Source organism: Heptranchias perlo, chromosome 34 (genome assembly GCF_035084215.1).
Source record: "Heptranchias perlo isolate sHepPer1 chromosome 34, sHepPer1.hap1, whole genome shotgun sequence".
Taxonomy (NCBI): Eukaryota; Metazoa; Chordata; class Chondrichthyes; order Hexanchiformes; family Hexanchidae; genus Heptranchias; species Heptranchias perlo.
In genome coordinates, this window is record NC_090358.1 from 22,280,050 (window position 1) to 22,299,611 (window position 19,562).

The 19,562-nt window shown below is 42.0% G+C and overlaps 1 protein-coding gene across 7 annotated transcripts in view; it reads right to left on the reverse strand.

Moving 5' to 3' along the window:
• sema4ba (sema domain, immunoglobulin domain (Ig), transmembrane domain (TM) and short cytoplasmic domain, (semaphorin) 4Ba) overlaps positions 1-19,562 on the reverse strand; it is a 341,741-nt gene that overhangs the window by 19,121 nt on the left and 303,058 nt on the right. For all 7 annotated transcript variants that reach the window (XM_067971587.1, XM_067971584.1, XM_067971585.1 and 4 more), the window contains 3 exons: positions 19,210-19,367; positions 11,389-11,570; positions 1,967-2,117 (listed from right to left, as the gene is read on the reverse strand). In XM_067971587.1, coding sequence (XP_067827688.1) covers positions 1,967-2,117; positions 11,389-11,570; positions 19,210-19,367 — 491 coding nt within the window. The remainder of the gene's footprint in view (positions 1-1,966; positions 2,118-11,388; positions 11,571-19,209; positions 19,368-19,562) is intronic.

Below are 19,562 nucleotides of genomic sequence, written 5' to 3' on the forward strand. Positions count from 1 at the left end.
GCCTATATAAATGCGGTGCGTTCTTTACTGCAGAAATATTTCGAACCCAGCCGCTCTGGTCTGTCTAACACAGTGCTGTCTACAAGACATTTTGCTCCAAATTGTATTTGTGTGCTCTATTAAGCACCAGTCTAGCCTCAGGGTTCCGACACATTGAAAGCAGTGGGATCTTAAGTTTTTTCACTGCTGAAAGAGCTGGACTAAACTATACCCACACTCCACAGGATTATCAGCGGGAATTAAGCACGCTTTCAAAATGTGAACCTGCTGCTGCAAATAGCATACTATCCCTTTTAAATTGCAGTGTAAACATTAATTGCATTTTGTGGCTCTTATATGAGACATTTGGAGCTGATAGACTTCTCTTGAGAACCTGGTGCTGTACACTAGCACAAAATAGGTCCAGCTGTCTTGGAAAATGGAATTGCAATAGAGATCAGCTAAGATCTAATTGGATGGCAGAACGGGCTCGAGGGGATGAATGGCCTACTTCGGTCCCTAAACAGCAATGCCTCCTTTTTTTCTTGGGAAACTACTGCTGCCCTGGAGCTAATTATTTTTTTGCTATTTTAACAACAACAGCTTAGCACTGGGTGCACAAATGAAGATATGAGGTGAATGTTTATATAATCTTATTTTTTTGTCCATTTTCAATGCTGTCGGTGAAAACGGGGAGTAAGAGCAGTTTTGCTGCAGGTGATTTCATGTACCATGAATTTGTTAATGGGAAGTGACGGGTAATCGAACGGTTAATGACACACGTATAATAACACTTCCTTCACACCCTTCAAGCAACTAATGAGCCCTTAAATGAAGAACAGCTGCAGACCAGTCAAAACTTCTTAGTGATGATGCAGTGTCAAATTCCAAAAGCTTGTATCGTTGTTCCACATGTGGAGGCACTCGCGATTTGAATCATGGGGGAATAGAGGAACCTTTTTGATCAGGCATGCCCTACAGAGCATGGGCTCGCATACTAAGAGAAGCTGGAATGGGATCTGAAAGTAGTTTCACGACTTGAAAAAAGCGCAACAAGACAAGAGTAGTACTGCAAAGGAGCAGCAGGACATACATATGGAGGTGAAGTGGTGGGCGTCTTAGAAATACTTTCAAAACTGCTATACTCATATGGAGATACAAATGATTCACAAATCACCCCGTCTTAATCCACACGGTATAAAGGCAAAACTTACACATAAAAGGGGGCCGGGGAGAATTGGGGCATAGACAAATCGTCCCAGGATAAACCGTTAACTTCATAGGAACAGAGAATTGTGGAATTAATTGGAAGGCTAGTGTTGGATGTGATTAATATGGATCAACTGTTATGCTTCATATTAATAATTTCATTAAGCTATAGAACCTGCCTGATTTTCATTTGCTTTTAGACTGAAAGCTGCTAAATAAATGTTTGTTTTACTCTTGTTGATAATTATAATTAGCAGAGATAAATTTAGCTTCATTCGGGTTTTTTTTAGTTTAACTGCACGACGAGACTTGTAGAAACAATACCAGTACATCGCCCATGGTCTACGGTCAGCTCATGAACACTTTGTTTATATCTACAAGATGGCGACAGAGCTGGGAGAGAGACTTCAGAAACCCAACCACAGAACCACCCCGTGGCCAGAGCCTGCAACTACATTGTGACAGCTGGCAAGGTAAAATTGCACGGGAAATGATGACCTAGCAATTTACAACGATAAGTGTTGACCGAAAATCGTGATCAAAAATTGTGACAACAGGAAGTAAGGTTTGTGGAAAGGAAGTGTGCGCTCTATGCTTGATTTTACTGACGTATAGAAAGATCAGTGAATATTCCAGAATGCAAATGAGAACCAAGTTTGTCAATGTACACTACGTTACAATAAAGCATAAAATCCTTTGCGCATGGACATTAAAATAGCAATGTGTTCCTCAAAAGGTCAACATGAACAAGGCCAGTTCTTATATCAGTGATACTTACAGCGCCTGGTCTTGGTTCTGGGACAACATGGTTGTAAGGATACCACTGCTGTGTCTCCCGGTTCACTTCCATGTACCTTCCGTTGAAGGCCCTCTTGACATCCCCCATGGAGAAGGCACAAACAGCTGAAGAGGCTGCACCACCCTTGTACCTGAGAACAGAACCAGCAAATAAGCACAATGGTCAAGTCCGTGGCTTTTTCTCCAGTCCTTACAACTTAAAATTTCCTTTGCCGTTTTCAAATATAGCCCGTTAACCTTTTGAAAGCTGTAATGGCATTTGTACATGATTGTATTCACAGGATCCTCTAATTCATGCCATGGTGTTCAGTACAAGTTACAGAAAACCAGCCTTGCAGTTGTTACTATAAGTGACAGAAAACAACTGCTAATTTTGCAAGCTGCAAAAAGTGCAATACTTAACGGTTCATTTCTCACTTGCTCCTTTCTTTAAACAGGATGTTCTAAATCGGATACTCATTTTCTGTGTAACGACTTAACTGTGCTAGAAAATGTTCTACCAAGCAAACATCAGCAACTATAGAAGCCTGAAACAGAGACGAACGGTGTAGAATCCCACTAATTATATATATCTTTGATGAATCTCTGTTGGACTTCACTTTTTCATGATATAATAATAAACTTTATTTATTTTAATCATCAGGGATCACTATTCAGTAAAAACTATACATCTTATGGATAATGTCTATTAGCAGACTGGAATATTTTTTTAAAAATGGAAATCTGTTAATATTTGCACAAAAAATAGGGGTTTCGATTCATGGGGCACTGGCACCAGTACTGGGGAAAGAGGGAGCTGTTCCGATGGGACGGGCTCCACTTAAACCGGGCTGGGACCAGTGTCCTGGCGAACCGAATAACTAGGGCTGTAGATAGGGCTTTAAACTAAAAAGAGGGCGGGGAGGGGGTCAGGTGAGAGGAAATTTAGAAATCTAATGAGAAAAGTTAAGACAATAGAACAGTGTAGTGACTTGGGTAAAGATAAGCAGAGTGTGGCAGGAAGGGACAGAGAGTTTACCAATAATAGTGATTAAATATAGATTCAGAGATAAATGGGTTTGACCTAATAGCCATTACAGAGACTTGGTTGCAAATGATCAAGGTTGGGAACTAAATATTCCAGGGTACATGACATTTAGAAAAGACAGGCAGAATGGAAAAGGAGGGGGTGTAGCCCTAAAAATAATGGAAAGACATGAGGACAGTGGTGAGAAAGGATCTTGGCTCGGAAGATCAGGAAGTAGAATCAATATGGGTGGAAATTAGAAAAAACAAGGGACAGAAAACACTAGTTTATAGGCCCCCTAACAGTAGTAATACCATTGGACAGGGTATTAATCATGAAATAATAGGAGCTTGTAACAAAGGCGATGCAGTCATCATGGGAGCTTTAATCTTCGTATAGACTGAGCAAATCAAATTGGCAACGGTAGTTTGGAAGATGAGTTCATGGAATGTATTCGAGTCAGTTTCCTAGAGCAATATGTCATGAAACCAACCAGGGAACAGGCTATTTTAGATCTTGTATAATGTAATGAGATAGGTTAATTAGTAATCTCACAGTAAAAGAACCTCTGGGGAAGAGTAATCACAATATGATAGAATTTCATATTGAATTTGAAACTAATGTACTTAAGTCAGAAACTAGAGTCTTACGGTGAAATAAAGCCAATTACATAGTCTGAGGGGCGAGTTGTCAAAGGTAGATTGGGAAATTAAATTAAAGAGTTTGACAGTTGAAAAGCAATGGCAAACATTTAAAGAGATATTTCATCATTCTCAACAAATACACATTCCATTGAGAAATAAAAACTCCACGGGAAAAGTGATCCACCGTCGCTAACTAAAGAAGTTAAGGAGAGTATTAGATTGAAAGAAGAGGCCTATAATGTTGCCAAGAAGAGTAATTAAACTTGGGATTGGGAAAGTTTTAGAAACCAAAAAAGGACAACCTAAAAATTGATAAAAAGGGAGAAAGTAGAATATGAAAGTAAACCAGCAAGAAATATAAAAATGGATTGTAAGAGCTTCTACAAGTATGTAAAAAGGAAGAGAGAAGCAAAAGTGACCGTTGGTCCTTTAGAGTCTGAGACAGGAGAAATTATAATGGGGAATCAGTAAATGGCAGATGTGTTAAACAAATATTTTGTATCTGTCTTCACAGTAGAAGACACAAAAAGCATTCCAAAAATAGTGGGGAACCAAAAGGTAAATGAGATTGAGGAACCTAAAACAATTAATATCACTAGAGAAAAAGTACTAATGGGACTAAAAGCCGACAAATCCCTTGGACCTGATGGCCTACATCCTAGGGTTCTAAAAGAGGTGACTGCAGAGATAGCAGATGTATTGGTTATGATCTTCCAAAATTCTCTAGATTCTGGTATGGTCCCAGTGGACTGGAAGGTAGCAATGTTGCCCTGCTATTCAAGAAGGGAGGGAAGAGAGAAAACAGGGAAGTACAGGCCAGTTAGCCCGACATCGGTCATTGGGAAAATGCTGGAATCCATTATTAAGGAAATGGTAACAGGGCACTTAGAACATCATAATATGATTAGGCAGAGTCAACAAGGTTTTATGAAAGGGAAATCGTGTTTGACAAATTCATTAGAGTTTTTTGAGGATCTAACTAGCAGGGTAGATAAAGGGGGACCGGTGGATGTAGTATATTTGGATTTTCAAAACACATTTGATAAGGTGCCACATAAAAGGTTGTTACACAACATAAGGGCTCATGGGGTTGGGGGTAATATATCAGCATGGATAGAGGATTGGTTAACGGACAGAAAACAAAGAGTGGGGTAAACGGGTCATTCTCAGGTTGGCAGGCTGTAACTAGTGAGGTGCCGCAAGGATTGGTGCTTGGGCCTCAGCTATTTGCAATCTACATTAATGACTTAGATGAAGGGACCAAGTGTAATGTATCCAAGTTGGCTAACGATACAAAGCTGGGTGGGAAAGTAAGCTGTAAGGAGGACACAAAGAGTCTGCAAAGGGATATAGGCAAGTTAAGTGAGTGGGCAAGAAGGTGGCAGATGGAGTATAATGTGAGGTTATTCACTTTGGTAGGAAGAACAGAAAAACAGAATATTTTTTAAAGGGTGAGAAACTATTAAATGTTGGTGTTCAGAGAGACTTGGGTGTCCTCGTACAAGAAACACAAAAAGTTAGTATGCAGTTACAGCAGGCAATTAGGGGAAAGCAAATGGCATGTTGGCCTTTATTGCAAGGGGGTTGGTGTACAAGAGTAAGAAAGTCTTCCTACAGTTGTACAGGGCTTTATTGAGACCTCACCTGGAGTACTGCGTACAGCTTTGGTCTCCTTATCTAAGGAAAGATATACTTGCCTTGGAGGCGGTGCAAAGAAGGTTCACTAGATTAATTCCTGTGATGAGAGGATTGTCCTATGAAGAGAGGTTGAGTAGAATGGGCCTATAGTCTCTGGAGTTTAGAAGAATGAGAGGTGATCTCATTGAAACATATAAGATTATGAGGGGGCTTGACAGGGTAGATGCTGAGAGATTATTTCTGCTGGCTAGCGAGTCTAGAACTAGGGGGCATAGTCTCAGGATAAGGGGTCGCCCATTCAAGACTGAGATGAGGAGGAATTTCTTCATGCAGAGGGTTGTGAATCTTTGGAATTCTCTACCCCAGAGGGCTGTGGATGCTGAGTCATTAAGTATATTCAATGTTGAGATGGATAGATTTTTGGACTCATGGAGAATTAAGGGATAAGGGGATCGGGCAGGAAAGTGGAGTTGAGGTCAAAGATCAGCCATGATCTGATTGAAAGGTGGAGCAGGTTCGAGAGGCCGTATGGCCTACTCCTGCTCCTATTTCTTATGCTCTTAAAATAACTACTGAAGTAACTTTCTGTCCTTCAATTATTAATTTTCTCAAAAAATGAAACTTTCCCACACAAAGAATTTTAGTTTCCTAATTTCAAATATTACCATCTAAACAATCAACAATTATTTTGTTTATAAATACATAAACTCAGAATAATGCTGTAAAAACTACATCATAAGGCGGCCCATCCTTTTTGACCTGTTTTGTGCTTGTTTAATCGGACTGTACTTTATGGCCAAGTTTTGCTTAATCTGTTTGCATTTTTGGCTTGCGCAAAACATTGATTTGGGCGCACTGTGTAGGCCGCTGTTGCTGAACCAGGATTCATCAGTTGTAGTGTGCTTCAGAAGAAATGCATCACACGACAGGGGACATTTTGACTTTGAGCAACAAAGTAAAAGGGGGTGATAGCGAATCGGCAGCCCGTTTTACCTCTCTCCCGGTTTTTATTTTATGTACTCAGGTACATCCTCTTCACCGGCGCCATCTCCAGTGTCGTGTTAATGGTGTCCCCAACCTTTAAATGGTGGCGTTCCATAAAAACTCTCCATTAACGGGAGGAACAAAATGTACTTGCTGCTGTGAGTGACATTTGTGAAGCAGACAGTAGTAACAGCTCACTATTAACATCACTAGAGCATTGCTGGGATTGTTTAATAAATCTCCTATGGCACAAAGGGGATCAAGACCAAGTGTAGTCTTCAGGTGACGCAGGGTGAGATGGCATGGGATAAATGGAGTGGGACGAGCAGATATAATTCAGTCTTCATTTTAAAGTCATGCGTTCTGTACTTATTTTCACCATATTTTGATTTGATATTATTTATATTTAAATAGCTAAACATGATACTTTGGGAAGCAGAGAAATAGAGTTGTTTGGAGGATAGGAGTTTAACTGGAATACAGGATGGGAAACTGGGTGATGGGAAACTGATGGGCTACAGTGCCATCACTGGTAGGAGGGTGTAATTACAACGTGACAAGCGCGATTTTCCGTCCGTTAAAAGGAATGTGCAGAAACTCCTGACTCCATCACACTCCTGACTTGTGCCTTGTAGATGGTGGAAAGGCTTTAGGGAGTCAGGAGGTGAGTTACTCGCCGCAGAATACCCAGCCTCTGACCTGCTGTTGTAGCCACAGTATTTATGTGACTGCTCCGGTTAAGTTTCTGGTCAATGGTGACCCCCAGGATGTTGATGTTGGGGGATTCGGCGATGGTAATGCCGTTGAATGTCAAGGGGAGATGGTTAGATTCTCTCTTGTTGGAGATGGTCATTGCTTGGCACTTGTCTGGCGCAAATGTTACTTGCCACTTATCAGCCCAAGCTGCATGCAGGCACGGACTGCTTCATTATCTGAGGGGTTGCGAATGGAACTGAACACTCTGCAATCATCAGCGAATATCCCCATTTCTGACATTATGATGGAGGGAAGGTCATTGATGAAGCAGCTGAAGATGGTTGGGCCTAGGACACTGCCCTGTGGAACTCCTACAGCAATGTCCTGGGGCTGAGATGATTGGCCTCCAACAACCACTACTATCTTCCTTTGTGCTAGGTATGACTCCAGCCACTGGAGAATTTTCCCCCTGATTCCCATTGACTTCAATTTTACTTGGGCTCCTTGGTGCCACACTCGGTCAAATGCTGCCTTGATGTCAAGGGCAGTCACTCTCACCTCACCTCTGGAATTCAGCTCTTTTATCCATGTTTGGACCAAGGCTGTAATGAGGTCTGGGAGTCGAGTGGTCCTGGCGGAACCCAAACTGAGCATTGGTGAGCAGGTTATTGGTGAGTAAGTGGCGCTTGATAGCACTGTCAACGACACCTTCCATCACTTTGCTGATGATTGAGAGTAGGCTGATGGGGTGGTAATTGGCCGGATTGGATTTGTCCTGCTTTTTTGTGGACAGGACATACCTGGGCAATTTTCCACATTGTCGGGTAGATGCCAGTGTTGTAGCTGTACTGGAACAGTTTGGCTAGAGGCGCAGCTAGTTCTGGAGCACAAGTCTTCAGCACTACAGCCGGGATGTTGTCGGGGCACATAGCTTTTGCTGCATCCAGTGCGCTCAGCCGTTTCTTGATATCACGTGGAAGGAATCGAATTGGCTGAAGACTGGCTTCTGTGATGGTGGGGATATTGGGAGGAGGCCAAGATGGATCATCCACTCGGCACTTCTGGCCGAAGATGGTTGCAAACGCTTCAGCCTTGTCTTTTGCACTCACGTGCTGGACTCCGCCATCATTGACATGGCAAACCATTCCATGGTCTAACAAGAAGAAACAAAATGTCTTTGTACCACTCTCCTGACTGAAGGAGCAGCGAAGAGAGCAGCTCAGAGAAAGCACGGGAATCCCCCCGCCCCCGCCCCCCCCAGCGGCCCGGTATAAAGGAGCAGTGGAGAGAGGGAGAAGGAGAGCAGCCCAGAGAAAGCACGGGAATTCCCACCCTCCCCAGTGGCCCGGTATAAAGGAGCACCAGAGAGAGAGAGATAAAAATCATTGAAAAGTGATGTCACAATACAGATAAATATTTAGTTTTTTGGTTAAGTATTGTTGGCGGTTAGTGTTAACCAATATTTAGTTTAATGGTCAGTGTTTTAGTGTTAGGTAAACAATTAAATAGCCTTAAAGCTAAACAGTTTAAATAACTGTTGGCTAACATGGCAGGCCAGATGGGGCCGGTCGCATGCACATCCTGTGCCATGTGGGAATTCCAGAACACTTTGTGTGTCCTGGAAAACCACATATGCAGGAAGTGCCGCCAACTGCTCGAGCTTGAGGGAGGGGTGGTGTCACTACAGAGCATACGGGAAGCTGAGAGTTTTGTGCATAGCACGTTTCAGGAGGTGGTCTACAGAGAGTTCAGGCGGAGAGGGAGTGGGTGACCACCAGACAGACTGGGAGGAACAGGCAGGCAGTGCAGGAGTCCCTTGGGAGTGTGGCACTCACAAATCAGTATTCAGTGTTGAATCCCAGAGAGGGTGTCGACACCTCGGGTGCGTGCAGTTAGGAGCAAATCCACGGCACTGTGGGAGACTCGGCTGCACAGAGGGGGGCACAAGAAAATGTAGAAATGCATTTGTTGCAGAGAATTTGATAGTTAGGGGGATGGACAGGCTTTTCTGCACCCACACATGAGTCTCACATGGTGTGTTGCCTCCCTGGTGCCAGGGTAAAGGACATCACTGAGAGGGTGCAGAACATTTTGAGGGGGGAAGGGGAACAGCCAGAAGTCGTGGTTCATGCGGAATGACAACCAAGGAAGGAAAGGGGTTGAGGGCTTTTAGAGACAATAATCTAGGACAAAAATAATTGGCACTTGGAAAAGTATGGACTGATAAATGAAAGTCAGCATGGATTTATGAAAGGGAAATCACGTTTGACTAACTTGATTGAGTTCTTTCGTGAAGCTCTTTCATGGAGAGGGTTGATGAGGGTAGTGCAGTTGATGTTGTGTATATGGACTTCCAAAAGGCATTTGATAAAGTACCACATAATAGACTTGTAAGCAAAATTAAAGCCCGTGGGATTAAAGGGACAGTGGCAGTGTGGATACAAAATTGGCGAAGGCAGAGAGTAGCGGTGAACAGATGTTTTTCAGATTGGTGGGAATTGTACAGTGGTGTTCCCCAGGGGTCGGTATTAGGACCACTGCTCTTTTTGATATATATTAACGACCTGGACTTGGGTATACAAGGAATAATTTCAAAATTTGCAGATGACACAAAACTCGGAAATGTAGTAAACAATGTGGAGATAGTAACAGACTTCAAGAGGACATAGGCAGACTGATGAAATGAGCAGACACGTGGAAGGTGAAATTTAACGCAGAGAAGTGTGAAGTGATACATTTTGGTAGGAAGAATGAGGAGAGGCAATATAAACTAAATGGTACAATTTTGGGTACAGGAGCAGAGAGACCTGGGGGTATATGTACACAAATTTTTGAAGGTAGCAGGACAAGTTGAGAAGGCTGTGAAAAAAGCATGCGGGATTCTTGGCTTTATTAATAGAGGCATTGAGTACAAAAGCAAGGAAGTTATGCTAAACCTTTATAAAACACTGGTTAGGCCTCAGCTGAAGTATTGTCTTCAATTCTGGGCACCACACTTTAGGAAGGATGTCAAGGCCTTAGAGAAGGTGCAGAAGAGATTTATTAGAATGGTACCAGGGATGAGGGACTTTGGCTATGTGGAGAGACTGGAGAAGCTGGGGTTATTTTCCTCAAAATAGAGAAGGTTGAGGGGAGATTTGATAGAGATGTTCAAAATCATTAAGGGTTTTGATAGAGTAAAGAAGGAGAAACTGTTTCCGGTGGCAGAAGGGTCGGTAACCAGATTTAAGGTGATTGGCAAAAGAACCAGAGGCGACCTGAGGAAACATTTTTTTACGCAGCAAGTTGTTATGATCTGGAACGCACGGCCTGAAAGGGCGGTGGAAGCAGATCAATAATAACTTTCAAAAGGGAATTGGATAATTACTTGAAGGGAAAAAATTTACAGGGCTGTGGAGAAAGAGCAGGGGAGTGGGACTAATTGGATAGCTCTTTCAAAGAGCCTGCACAGGCACGATGGGCCGAATAGCCTCCTTCTGTGCTGTAACATACTATGTATGATACTATGGCCGTCTTACTGACAATTTTAAATTGATGTCACTGCCTTGCCCTATTCACCTCATCAAAATCCTTCCTAATTTCAAAAATCTCTATTAAATCTGTTAGCCTTTGCTCTCGTGGAAATAGCTGTTGTATCTCAAATCTCTCCCCATAAATACACTTCTCCATCATCACTGGGTGAGATGTTAAACTGAGGATCTGTCTGCCATCTCAGGTGTACATAAAAGATCCCATCGTGCTATTTTGAAGAAGAGCAGGGGAGTTCACCCTGGTGTCTTGTCCAATATTTATCCCTCAACCAACATCTCACTGCTATTTGTGGGATCTTGCTGTGCACAAATTGGCTGTCGCGTTTCCTACATTACAACAGTGACTATACTTCAGGAGTACTTCATTGGCTGTAAAGCGCTTTGGGACGTCCTGAGGTCATGAAAGGCGCTATATAAATGCAAATCTTTCTTTTTATCCATCCTAATGGATATACTCTGTACACTCTCGATGGCTTTAATGTCCATTGTACAATGAGATGCCCAACTCACACAGTCCTCTGCCGTGTTCAAATTTATCATAACCTCTTTACTCTTGTACTCTATGACCTTATTTATAAAACTCATGATATGTTTCTTAAGCCTGAAACTATGTACCATCAAAATACGGTAGGTGTTAATCTCTCCGACTGAGAAGTGTTTGGGGGGGGGGGGCGCGGGGGGAGGTGGAGGGAAACAATTTAAGCACACACCATGCTTCCTTTATCCCCCACATCTTTGTAACTCCAAGTAGAATTCTTGAAGATTGGGATCGTCCAAGGAACATTTAAAAATCAGGACCTTATTGAAAATGACCTGCAAGATCAGGATGTCCTGAATAAATTGGGGCAGGTGAGAGCTTTAGTTTCTAGCTTGAATAAGAATAGATAATGTTATATTCACGTACCACTGTGAACTAAATACTCCATAAAAGGTTGTGTTTTTCCAATATTCTTTTCCAGGAGAGAGAACAAACATATCCTGAATAACATTAAATGGGAAGCCATCATCAGGAAGTGAGCAGGATAGTTGGGCTTTCAGGAATGTAGTCCACCTCTTCTGGAGCACACGCTCTCCTCCTATATCACCCTGTGGAAACATTTCAATCATGCTTATCATTAACAGAATTAATAGAGCCACAAAAAACACTAAGCAAGAGGCATTATCAGAGATTGTAACACTGATAATCATCATATAATAGCTATTATTCATGCTTTAGCAACAATATCCTCAGTCATTTTGTGCGTCACAATCTTCAAAACTGTTGGTGCTAATTGAAACTCTCATAGGACATATCGTCCCTCGATAGTCAGGACCTCATTGCAGTCTGACTACATCAGGACTGGTTTACTCCAATGATGTACACCAGGACTGGTTTACTCCAGTAACGTACACCTGGACCGGTTTGTTCAATAATGTACACCAGTACTGGTTTATCTCAATAATGTACACCAGTACTGGTTTATCTCAATAATGTACACCAGTACTGGTTTATCTCAATAATGTACACCAGTACTGGTTTATCTCAATAATGTACACCAGTACTGGTTTATCTCAATAATGTACACCAGTACTGGTTTATCTCAATAATGTACACCTGGACTGGTTTATTAAATAATGTACACCTGGACTGGTTTATTAAATAATGTACACCTGGACTGGTTTATTAAATAATGTACACCTGGACTGGTTTATCTCAATAATGTACACCTGGACTGGTTTATCTCATTAATATACATCTGGACTGGTTTATTAAATAATGTACACCTGGACTGGTTTATCTCAATAATGTACACCAGTACTGGTTTATTAAATAATGTACACAAGGACTGGTTTATCTCAATAATGTACACAAGGACTGGTTTATCTCAATAATGTACACCTGGACTGGTTTATTCCAGTAATTGAAAGAGACTATTCAAAGCAATGAATATGCAGAATGAAACAAGAAAGTAAGTAAAAGACAAGCTACATTTTGCTTGTATCAAAACTCTTCATTTCAGGTTCCCATTCCCAAAACAGAAGAAATGGTGCAGGCAAAAGTTAAGTGTTTCCTCAGCAGCTCAGAAGAAATTAATGGAGGCAGCAACAGCAACGGCAATTTGTCATTGACTGGTTCCCCATGATTATCACATCAATGCATAATAATGCCCCACGTTTAAGGGTGAACTTTGTAACAGCGCTATTATCTTGTTCAATAATGTCAATGAAAATGACAGAGACTATCGAGACATAAAGCAGCTGACTCATGGGAGTGACAGGGTTTGAATAGTTGATCTACCAAATAAATGATTTATCAATGCTTTCTAGTTCCTGCTGAGCTTTATGTAGAGTGCCACAATTAAGGGGACAGTACAATTCAGTCATCTTGTTGACAACTGTACTGCGAACATTTAAAGACCACAACCATAAGACGAATAAATGCTGACAAAAGATTGAGGCAATTTGATGAGATCTTCATGTTCAAATTACAGAATATCACAGAAACCTATTTGTAATTTCAGGTCCTTCTTTGAATTGTGCAAGATATTTAGACTATGGTGGCGGGGGGGGGGGTGAATTTTAACTGGGAGCGGCTTTTGGGTTGGCGGGGGATGGGACGAGCGCGAAAGGAACGGAAAGAGGCAGCTGGCCGGTGGACACTGGTTAGAATCGTAAAGTCTGGAGGCTCCCTCGCCGGCTGGAAGATAATAAGCGGGATGGGGTTGCAGCAGAGTCTCACGAGTGGTGGTGAGGGGGGGAGCTTGGGGAAGCAGAGGCCGAGACTTTCCCTGTGGGGCCCCACAAAGGAAGCTTTAACACTTACCTTTTGTGGCCTCCTCAGTCTTCAGAGCAATTTTCACTGAGTGGGGGAGGCCATGATGGGCGCCTAACCCAGACCACCGGGGTCCTATTGACGTAATGATTTGCACACATGTATCAGACTTCTGCTTGATTTTGATAGTTAAAACTCCCCCATTATGTAAACTGGTTCTATTCGTGATATATCCAGTCTAAAGAAAATAGTGTTTCTATTGACTTCTGGACATTTTAAATAGGTTGGCTTCATTTTTTAAACTATAGTTAAATGGGGGCATCAATTAATGTGAAGTTATATATTTCCTGTGAAAAGACAAATGTTGACTTCTGTGCTAAATAGGAAAGGGCCATTAACATTACATACAGAGGAAGCTGTTCACAGTGGTTTACTCTAGAATTGTCTCAGAATAGACTTCAGTGATCGTTACAGACTGGAATACTGACCACAGAGTCAACTCTAAATTATTCATGTATTGGTACAATTATGTGCATAAGGACAGCTTTACTCCAGAATTGTACCCCGGGACTGGTTTACTCCAGAATTGTACACCGGGACTGGTTTACTCCAGAATTATACCCTGGGACTGGTTTATTCCAGAATTTTACATCAGGACTGGTTGACTCCAGAATTGTACACCGGGACTGGTTTACTCCAGAATTGTACACCGGGACTGGTTTACTCCAGAATTTTACATCAGGACTGGTTTACTCCAGAATTGTACACCGGGACTGGTTTACTCCAGAATTATACCCCGGGACTGGTTTACTCCAGAATTGTACACCGGGACTGGTTTACTCCAGAATTGTACACCGAGACTGGTTTACTCCAGAATTGTACACCGGGACTGGTTTACTCCAGAATTATACCCCGGGACTGGTTTACTCCAGAATTATACCCCGGGACTGGTTTACTCCAGAATTGTACACCGGGACTGGTTTACTCCAGAATTGTACACCGGGACTGGTTTACTCCAGAATTTTACATCAGGACTGGTTTACTCCAGAATTGTACCTCGGGACTGGTTTACTCCAGAATTTTACATCAGGACTGGTTTACTCCAGAATTGTACCTCGGGACTGGTTTACTCCAGAATTGTACCCCGGGACTGGTTTACTCCAGAATTTTACATCAGGACTGGTTTACTCCAGAATTTTACATCAGGACTGGTTTACTCCAGAATTATACCCCGGGACTGGTTTACTCCAGAATTGTACACCGGGACTGGTTTACTCCAGAATTGTACCCCGGGACTGGTTTACTCCAGAATTTTACATCAGGACTGGTTTACTCCAGAATTGTACCTCGGGGCTGGTTTAGTCCAGAATTGTACCCCGGGACTGGTTTACTCCAGAATTTTACATCAGGACTGGTTTACTCCAGAATTGTACACCGTGACTGGTTTACTCCAGAATTGTACCCCGGGACTGGTTTACTCCAGAATTTTACATCAGGACTGGTTTAATCCAGAATTGTACAACAGGACAGGTTTATTCCAGAACTGTACACCAGGACTGGTTTACTCTAGAATTGTACACCAGGATTGGTTTACTCCAGAATTGCACACCAGGACTGGTTTACTCCAGAATTGTACACCAGGATTGGTTTACTCCAGAATTGCACACCAGGACTGGTTTACTCCAGAACTGCACACCAGGACTGGTTTACTCCAGAATTGCACACCAGGACTGGTTTACTCCAGAATTGTATATCAGGACTGGTTTACTCCAGAATTGTACACCAGGACAAGTTTATTTCATTACTGTACACCAGGAATGGTTTACTCCAGAATTGTACACCAGGACTGGTTTACTCCAGAATTGTACACCAGGACTGGTTTACTCCAGAATTGTACACCAGGACAGGTTTACTCCAGATTTGTACACCAGGACAGCTTTACTCCAGAATTGTACATCATGACTGGTTTACTCCAGATTTGTACACAGGACAGGTTTACACCAGTATAATATTAAGCCTCCTGCCTGGAGTATTCCTGCCCAGGTAACGGACATGGTGGATCCTCCAGCTTTCATTATGAGAAACAGAGTCTCGCTTGCTTCCTAATGACAGATATTGTCTAATGGGCTGGGATCAGTTGCCAGCTGCTGGTAGTGTTCTCCTTTAAATCAGAATAACTGCATTTAACTCGAGAGAATTTAATACTTGGAATGACTATCACATGGTGAACAGTTCAATTTCTAAACCAATTCTGAAACATTTACAAATATGTTTACTAGAACATCGCCTAGTATTTCCTGGATACTCTGGAGCAGGTTCCCTTTTTCCTTTGAGGATTACACAGCTCTCTATTAATTGTCTTTGACATTTTCCATTACAATATTATAATTTATCTTTTACTAGATGAGGATCCAAAGGAAGTTTTGCCCTTTTCAAGGTCGGAAAAATGGGGAAGTATATATTTATTTAGAGCGAGTTAATTATCTTCAATAAAAATAAATTAATTCTGTTTGCCACTAATTGCTGGATGGGAACTTTGAAAATGCAGTTAACTTTGGACTGTAATCTTGGGAGTAACCACATCATTATAGTGACTCTGGACCCAAAGAACCGAGTCACTTATTGTGTTCCTCACAGAGCTGAAGGTCGTTGCTCTCTGCCCTCTCTGCATAGTACAACGATGATTACATGTTCTTGCAGTCTTAAAACAACTGCTATTATTGGTTCGAACAGCACACTGCTTGATCTGGCACCCTTTGTAAACAGTCACAGTATTGTCACAGAAGGAGGCCTTTCAGCCCATCGTACCTCTGCCAATTCTAACTCTATGTCATTCTGATTCCATTACCCTGGTCTTTTCCAACATCCTTTAATTTTTTGTTTTCCTTGAATTGTGGAAACATAATTAGCTGTTGCAAAATGAAACCTTCAGCTAAATTTTACAGTCCTCTTTAGTTCTTTCAAAGAGCCAGCACAGGCATGATGGGCCGAACGGACTCCTTCTGTGCTGTATCATTCTATGATTCTATTCTATTAACTGATTATTCTAAGCTTTTTTTTTGAATGACTTATTTTCCTAACTGGTTTTGCAAGAGATTTATCTCTGTTTTCTACTGGGCCTACAGCAACAATACCTAAATGACACAATCAGCTCTTCATTAGATTTCCACATCCCAACCTCTGTAGCAGAAGGTAATGGAGTTCCTTTCTATCAGAAAACTTTGATGCTCACAAAACAGAACTCAGAAATTAAACAAATCGAAGGGTGCCACAAACCCAAAAGTCTCAGCTCTTTGAACATTATGTTTTGCCTGTTTAGCACCTGAACTATAAGCAGGGATATCCCTCTCAGGAAAAACAGGTCCCCTAACCTGTCCTCTTTTTACAATGATGACTGTGTTGCTGCTGGTTCCTGCTAACTCCTCTTCCACCCCTCCCGTATCTTCATATGGTCCATCTCGGACTCGTCCCTTCCTCGACTGCTTCTATCTCCATTTCTGGGGATAGCCTTCTATCAAAGCCTGCTACAAACCCATTGACTCCCACAGCTGCCTTGATTATACTTCCTCCCACCCTGCTTCCTGCAAGGACTCTATTCAATTCTACCAGTTTCTCCGTCTCCGTCGCATCTGTTCCGACGTTGCCACCTTCCACAGCAGAGCTTCCGAAATGTTGTTGTTTTTCCTCAGCCTAACCATGGTTGACAGAGCCCTCGACCATGTTCTGCCCCACTCCCCCTACTTCCGCCCTTACCTGTTCTCCTCTCTCCCAGAACCATGATAGGGTCCCCATTGTCCTCACCTTCTGCCCTATCAGCCACCTTTCTCCGCCACATTCTCGGGCCTCAGAAATCCTCTCTGCTTTGCCAGATTTTCCATGTTTCACTCCCCCTCTGCTATTCTGTTGCAACCATTTGTACCTCCTCTGGATCCATCTTTTGTTTCTATGCTTGTCTCATTATAACCCCCTTTTGCTTTGCACCATGATCACTTTTGTCATTTAATCACTCCTTCCCGCCACCGTATCACAGACCTTTCCCTTTTGTTCTTTCTCTACCCCCCCTGACCCCGGCTCTGTATTTGCTTGAAAGCTGTTCATCTCCAACATCTTCCAGTTCGGGTGAAAGGTAATCGACCTGAAGCGTTAAGTCTGTTTTTCTCTCCTCAGATGCTGCCTGACCTACAGAGTGTTTCCAGCATTTTCTATTTTTATTCCACTATTTTCAATACCTGGTAAAGACAAGTCAATAGCGTCAAACCAGTCAACAGATCAAGAATGCGAATCAACAGCCTGTCTCCCAGTTCACCTCAGACTACATGCTCTCTCCAGCTTATGTTCTTATAATCAAGGGATATGGGGATCGGATGGGAAAGTGGAGTTGAGGGAGAAGATGAGCCTTGATCTCACTGAATGGCGGAGCAGGCTCGAGGGGCCGTATGACCTACTCCTGCTCCTATTTCTTATGTCTCTTATGTTCTAAACTGTAGGCTACTAAAGTTCAAACACTGATCCCACCTATAGATTACAGAGTAGAACTCAGTTTGTACAAGGAAAGTACATCAAACAAGAGCTATACTTGATTTGTAATGAAATGGTGCAGAGTGAAGACTCGTGGTGGATATTATTTAATAAGTGATTTTTATGTCTCCGGTGTTGATAACCAAGGATTAATATCAGGCACATAATACCACAGTCACTTCTACACTAGACGCTGTGTGTTGGAAGACACTGTTGCGACTTATCACTTTGGCCTAAGAGGCACCCTCAGCCTTCAGTGCCTCAGGTAACGCTTATAATTAGTGGTTTCTTGCAGCCAAAATTGTATATAATGTGGTGCTATTTTCTAAGGATTACGATCACCTGGTACTAGCATCAGACTGTCATAGGACAAATCTACTTGTAATTCTAATCCCTATCAGTAAGTGATAGCCTTCAATTCATCACCTTAGGCTGGATTTTTACTGTTGGTCTCTAAATGCAATTGATACTCAATAAGATTCGCTTTTTATTCAGTTGCATCAACTAGTGCTATCAAAACCACAGACCTGAAATAGAAGAACTGTTGGAATTATTAGACACTGCCTCAAAAACTGCACAGTTTGCCAGCTGTGTGCAAATGCGATCTAAATCTGTTAGTCTAAATATAGAAATGTAAAATCTCTTTGATAAATAGCTGTGTTTTGGAAGTCCAATCACTTGATGTTTTCTGTTGCTTTTGTGTAACAAATAGTAAATGTGCAATTTCTCAGACCTTGGTACAAGCAGAATATTGCTCGTCATCTGTGACACATTGATCAGGGTCAGCTGTAAATTATATTCTTGACGTGGCTGCAAGTCCTGTCACAATTGATTCTTTGGGGCTAATTGTAACCTATCCCGCCCAGCGGGAGGCTGATTCGATCGGGTCGACCGACTGTTTTACACCCCGACCCGTTTTACTCCCCAGTGATTTCAGGGTGTAAAGCAGGCAGCTGACCCGAACCCACTCCTTTCCCACCCAATGGGTTAGGTTAAAATTAGCCCCCTTTCGGTCTAATTTTAAAAGCAAAGAGCATTTCTTGATTTTCAAAGTTATCGTAGGCTCATCACATGATCCCACACCTGACATGCTAAAAACTCACAGAACTGGATCAAATTAACTACTGAAATTATCAAAGCTCTTTCTGTTGCAATCTCTCCTGTTTCTCTATTTAATTGAATACTTCTATAGTCAATACTCTTCTGAGCTTCTCTCTCTTGTTCCTCCTGTCTGTAACATGGTACATGGTAGTCAGAAAGTCAGAAATTCAATTTATATCCCTATCCAAATGTCAAAGTTCAGAAGGAGAAGGTCATACAGGTTGTTTTATGGTCTGCAATTCCAACGACTTTAATAGAAGCAAAAGGTCAGTAAGGTTTGCATCACATAAAATACACTTTGATCTAATTACTAGAAATGGCAAACCTCCCGCCCCTTCAGGACTTTGAATTTACCTTACAGACTCTGGCTATCCGCGATACAATTGTGTTCTCAAAAAAGTCAAATTCTTTGCCCGTTTCACTGAAGAAGAAATAAATTTTTCCATCGTCTCTGGTGGGATTCCTCTCGGAGAATTTCTCTTGAATAAACTCTGAACCTACGAATGTTGGATCTGTAAAACATGTAATGAAATTAGACAGTTTAAAGATATGTTCACCTCCATGAGTTAAGTACAAATTATTGGTGTTCCTTACCATGGAAAGCAACTGTTAACATTTAACTGAGGTTCTTTAAGTAAAATTACATTTATTTCAGTTTTAGTTTACTTTTTAACATTTTTTTTTCTTAGCTACGGCTCAAAGTGCAC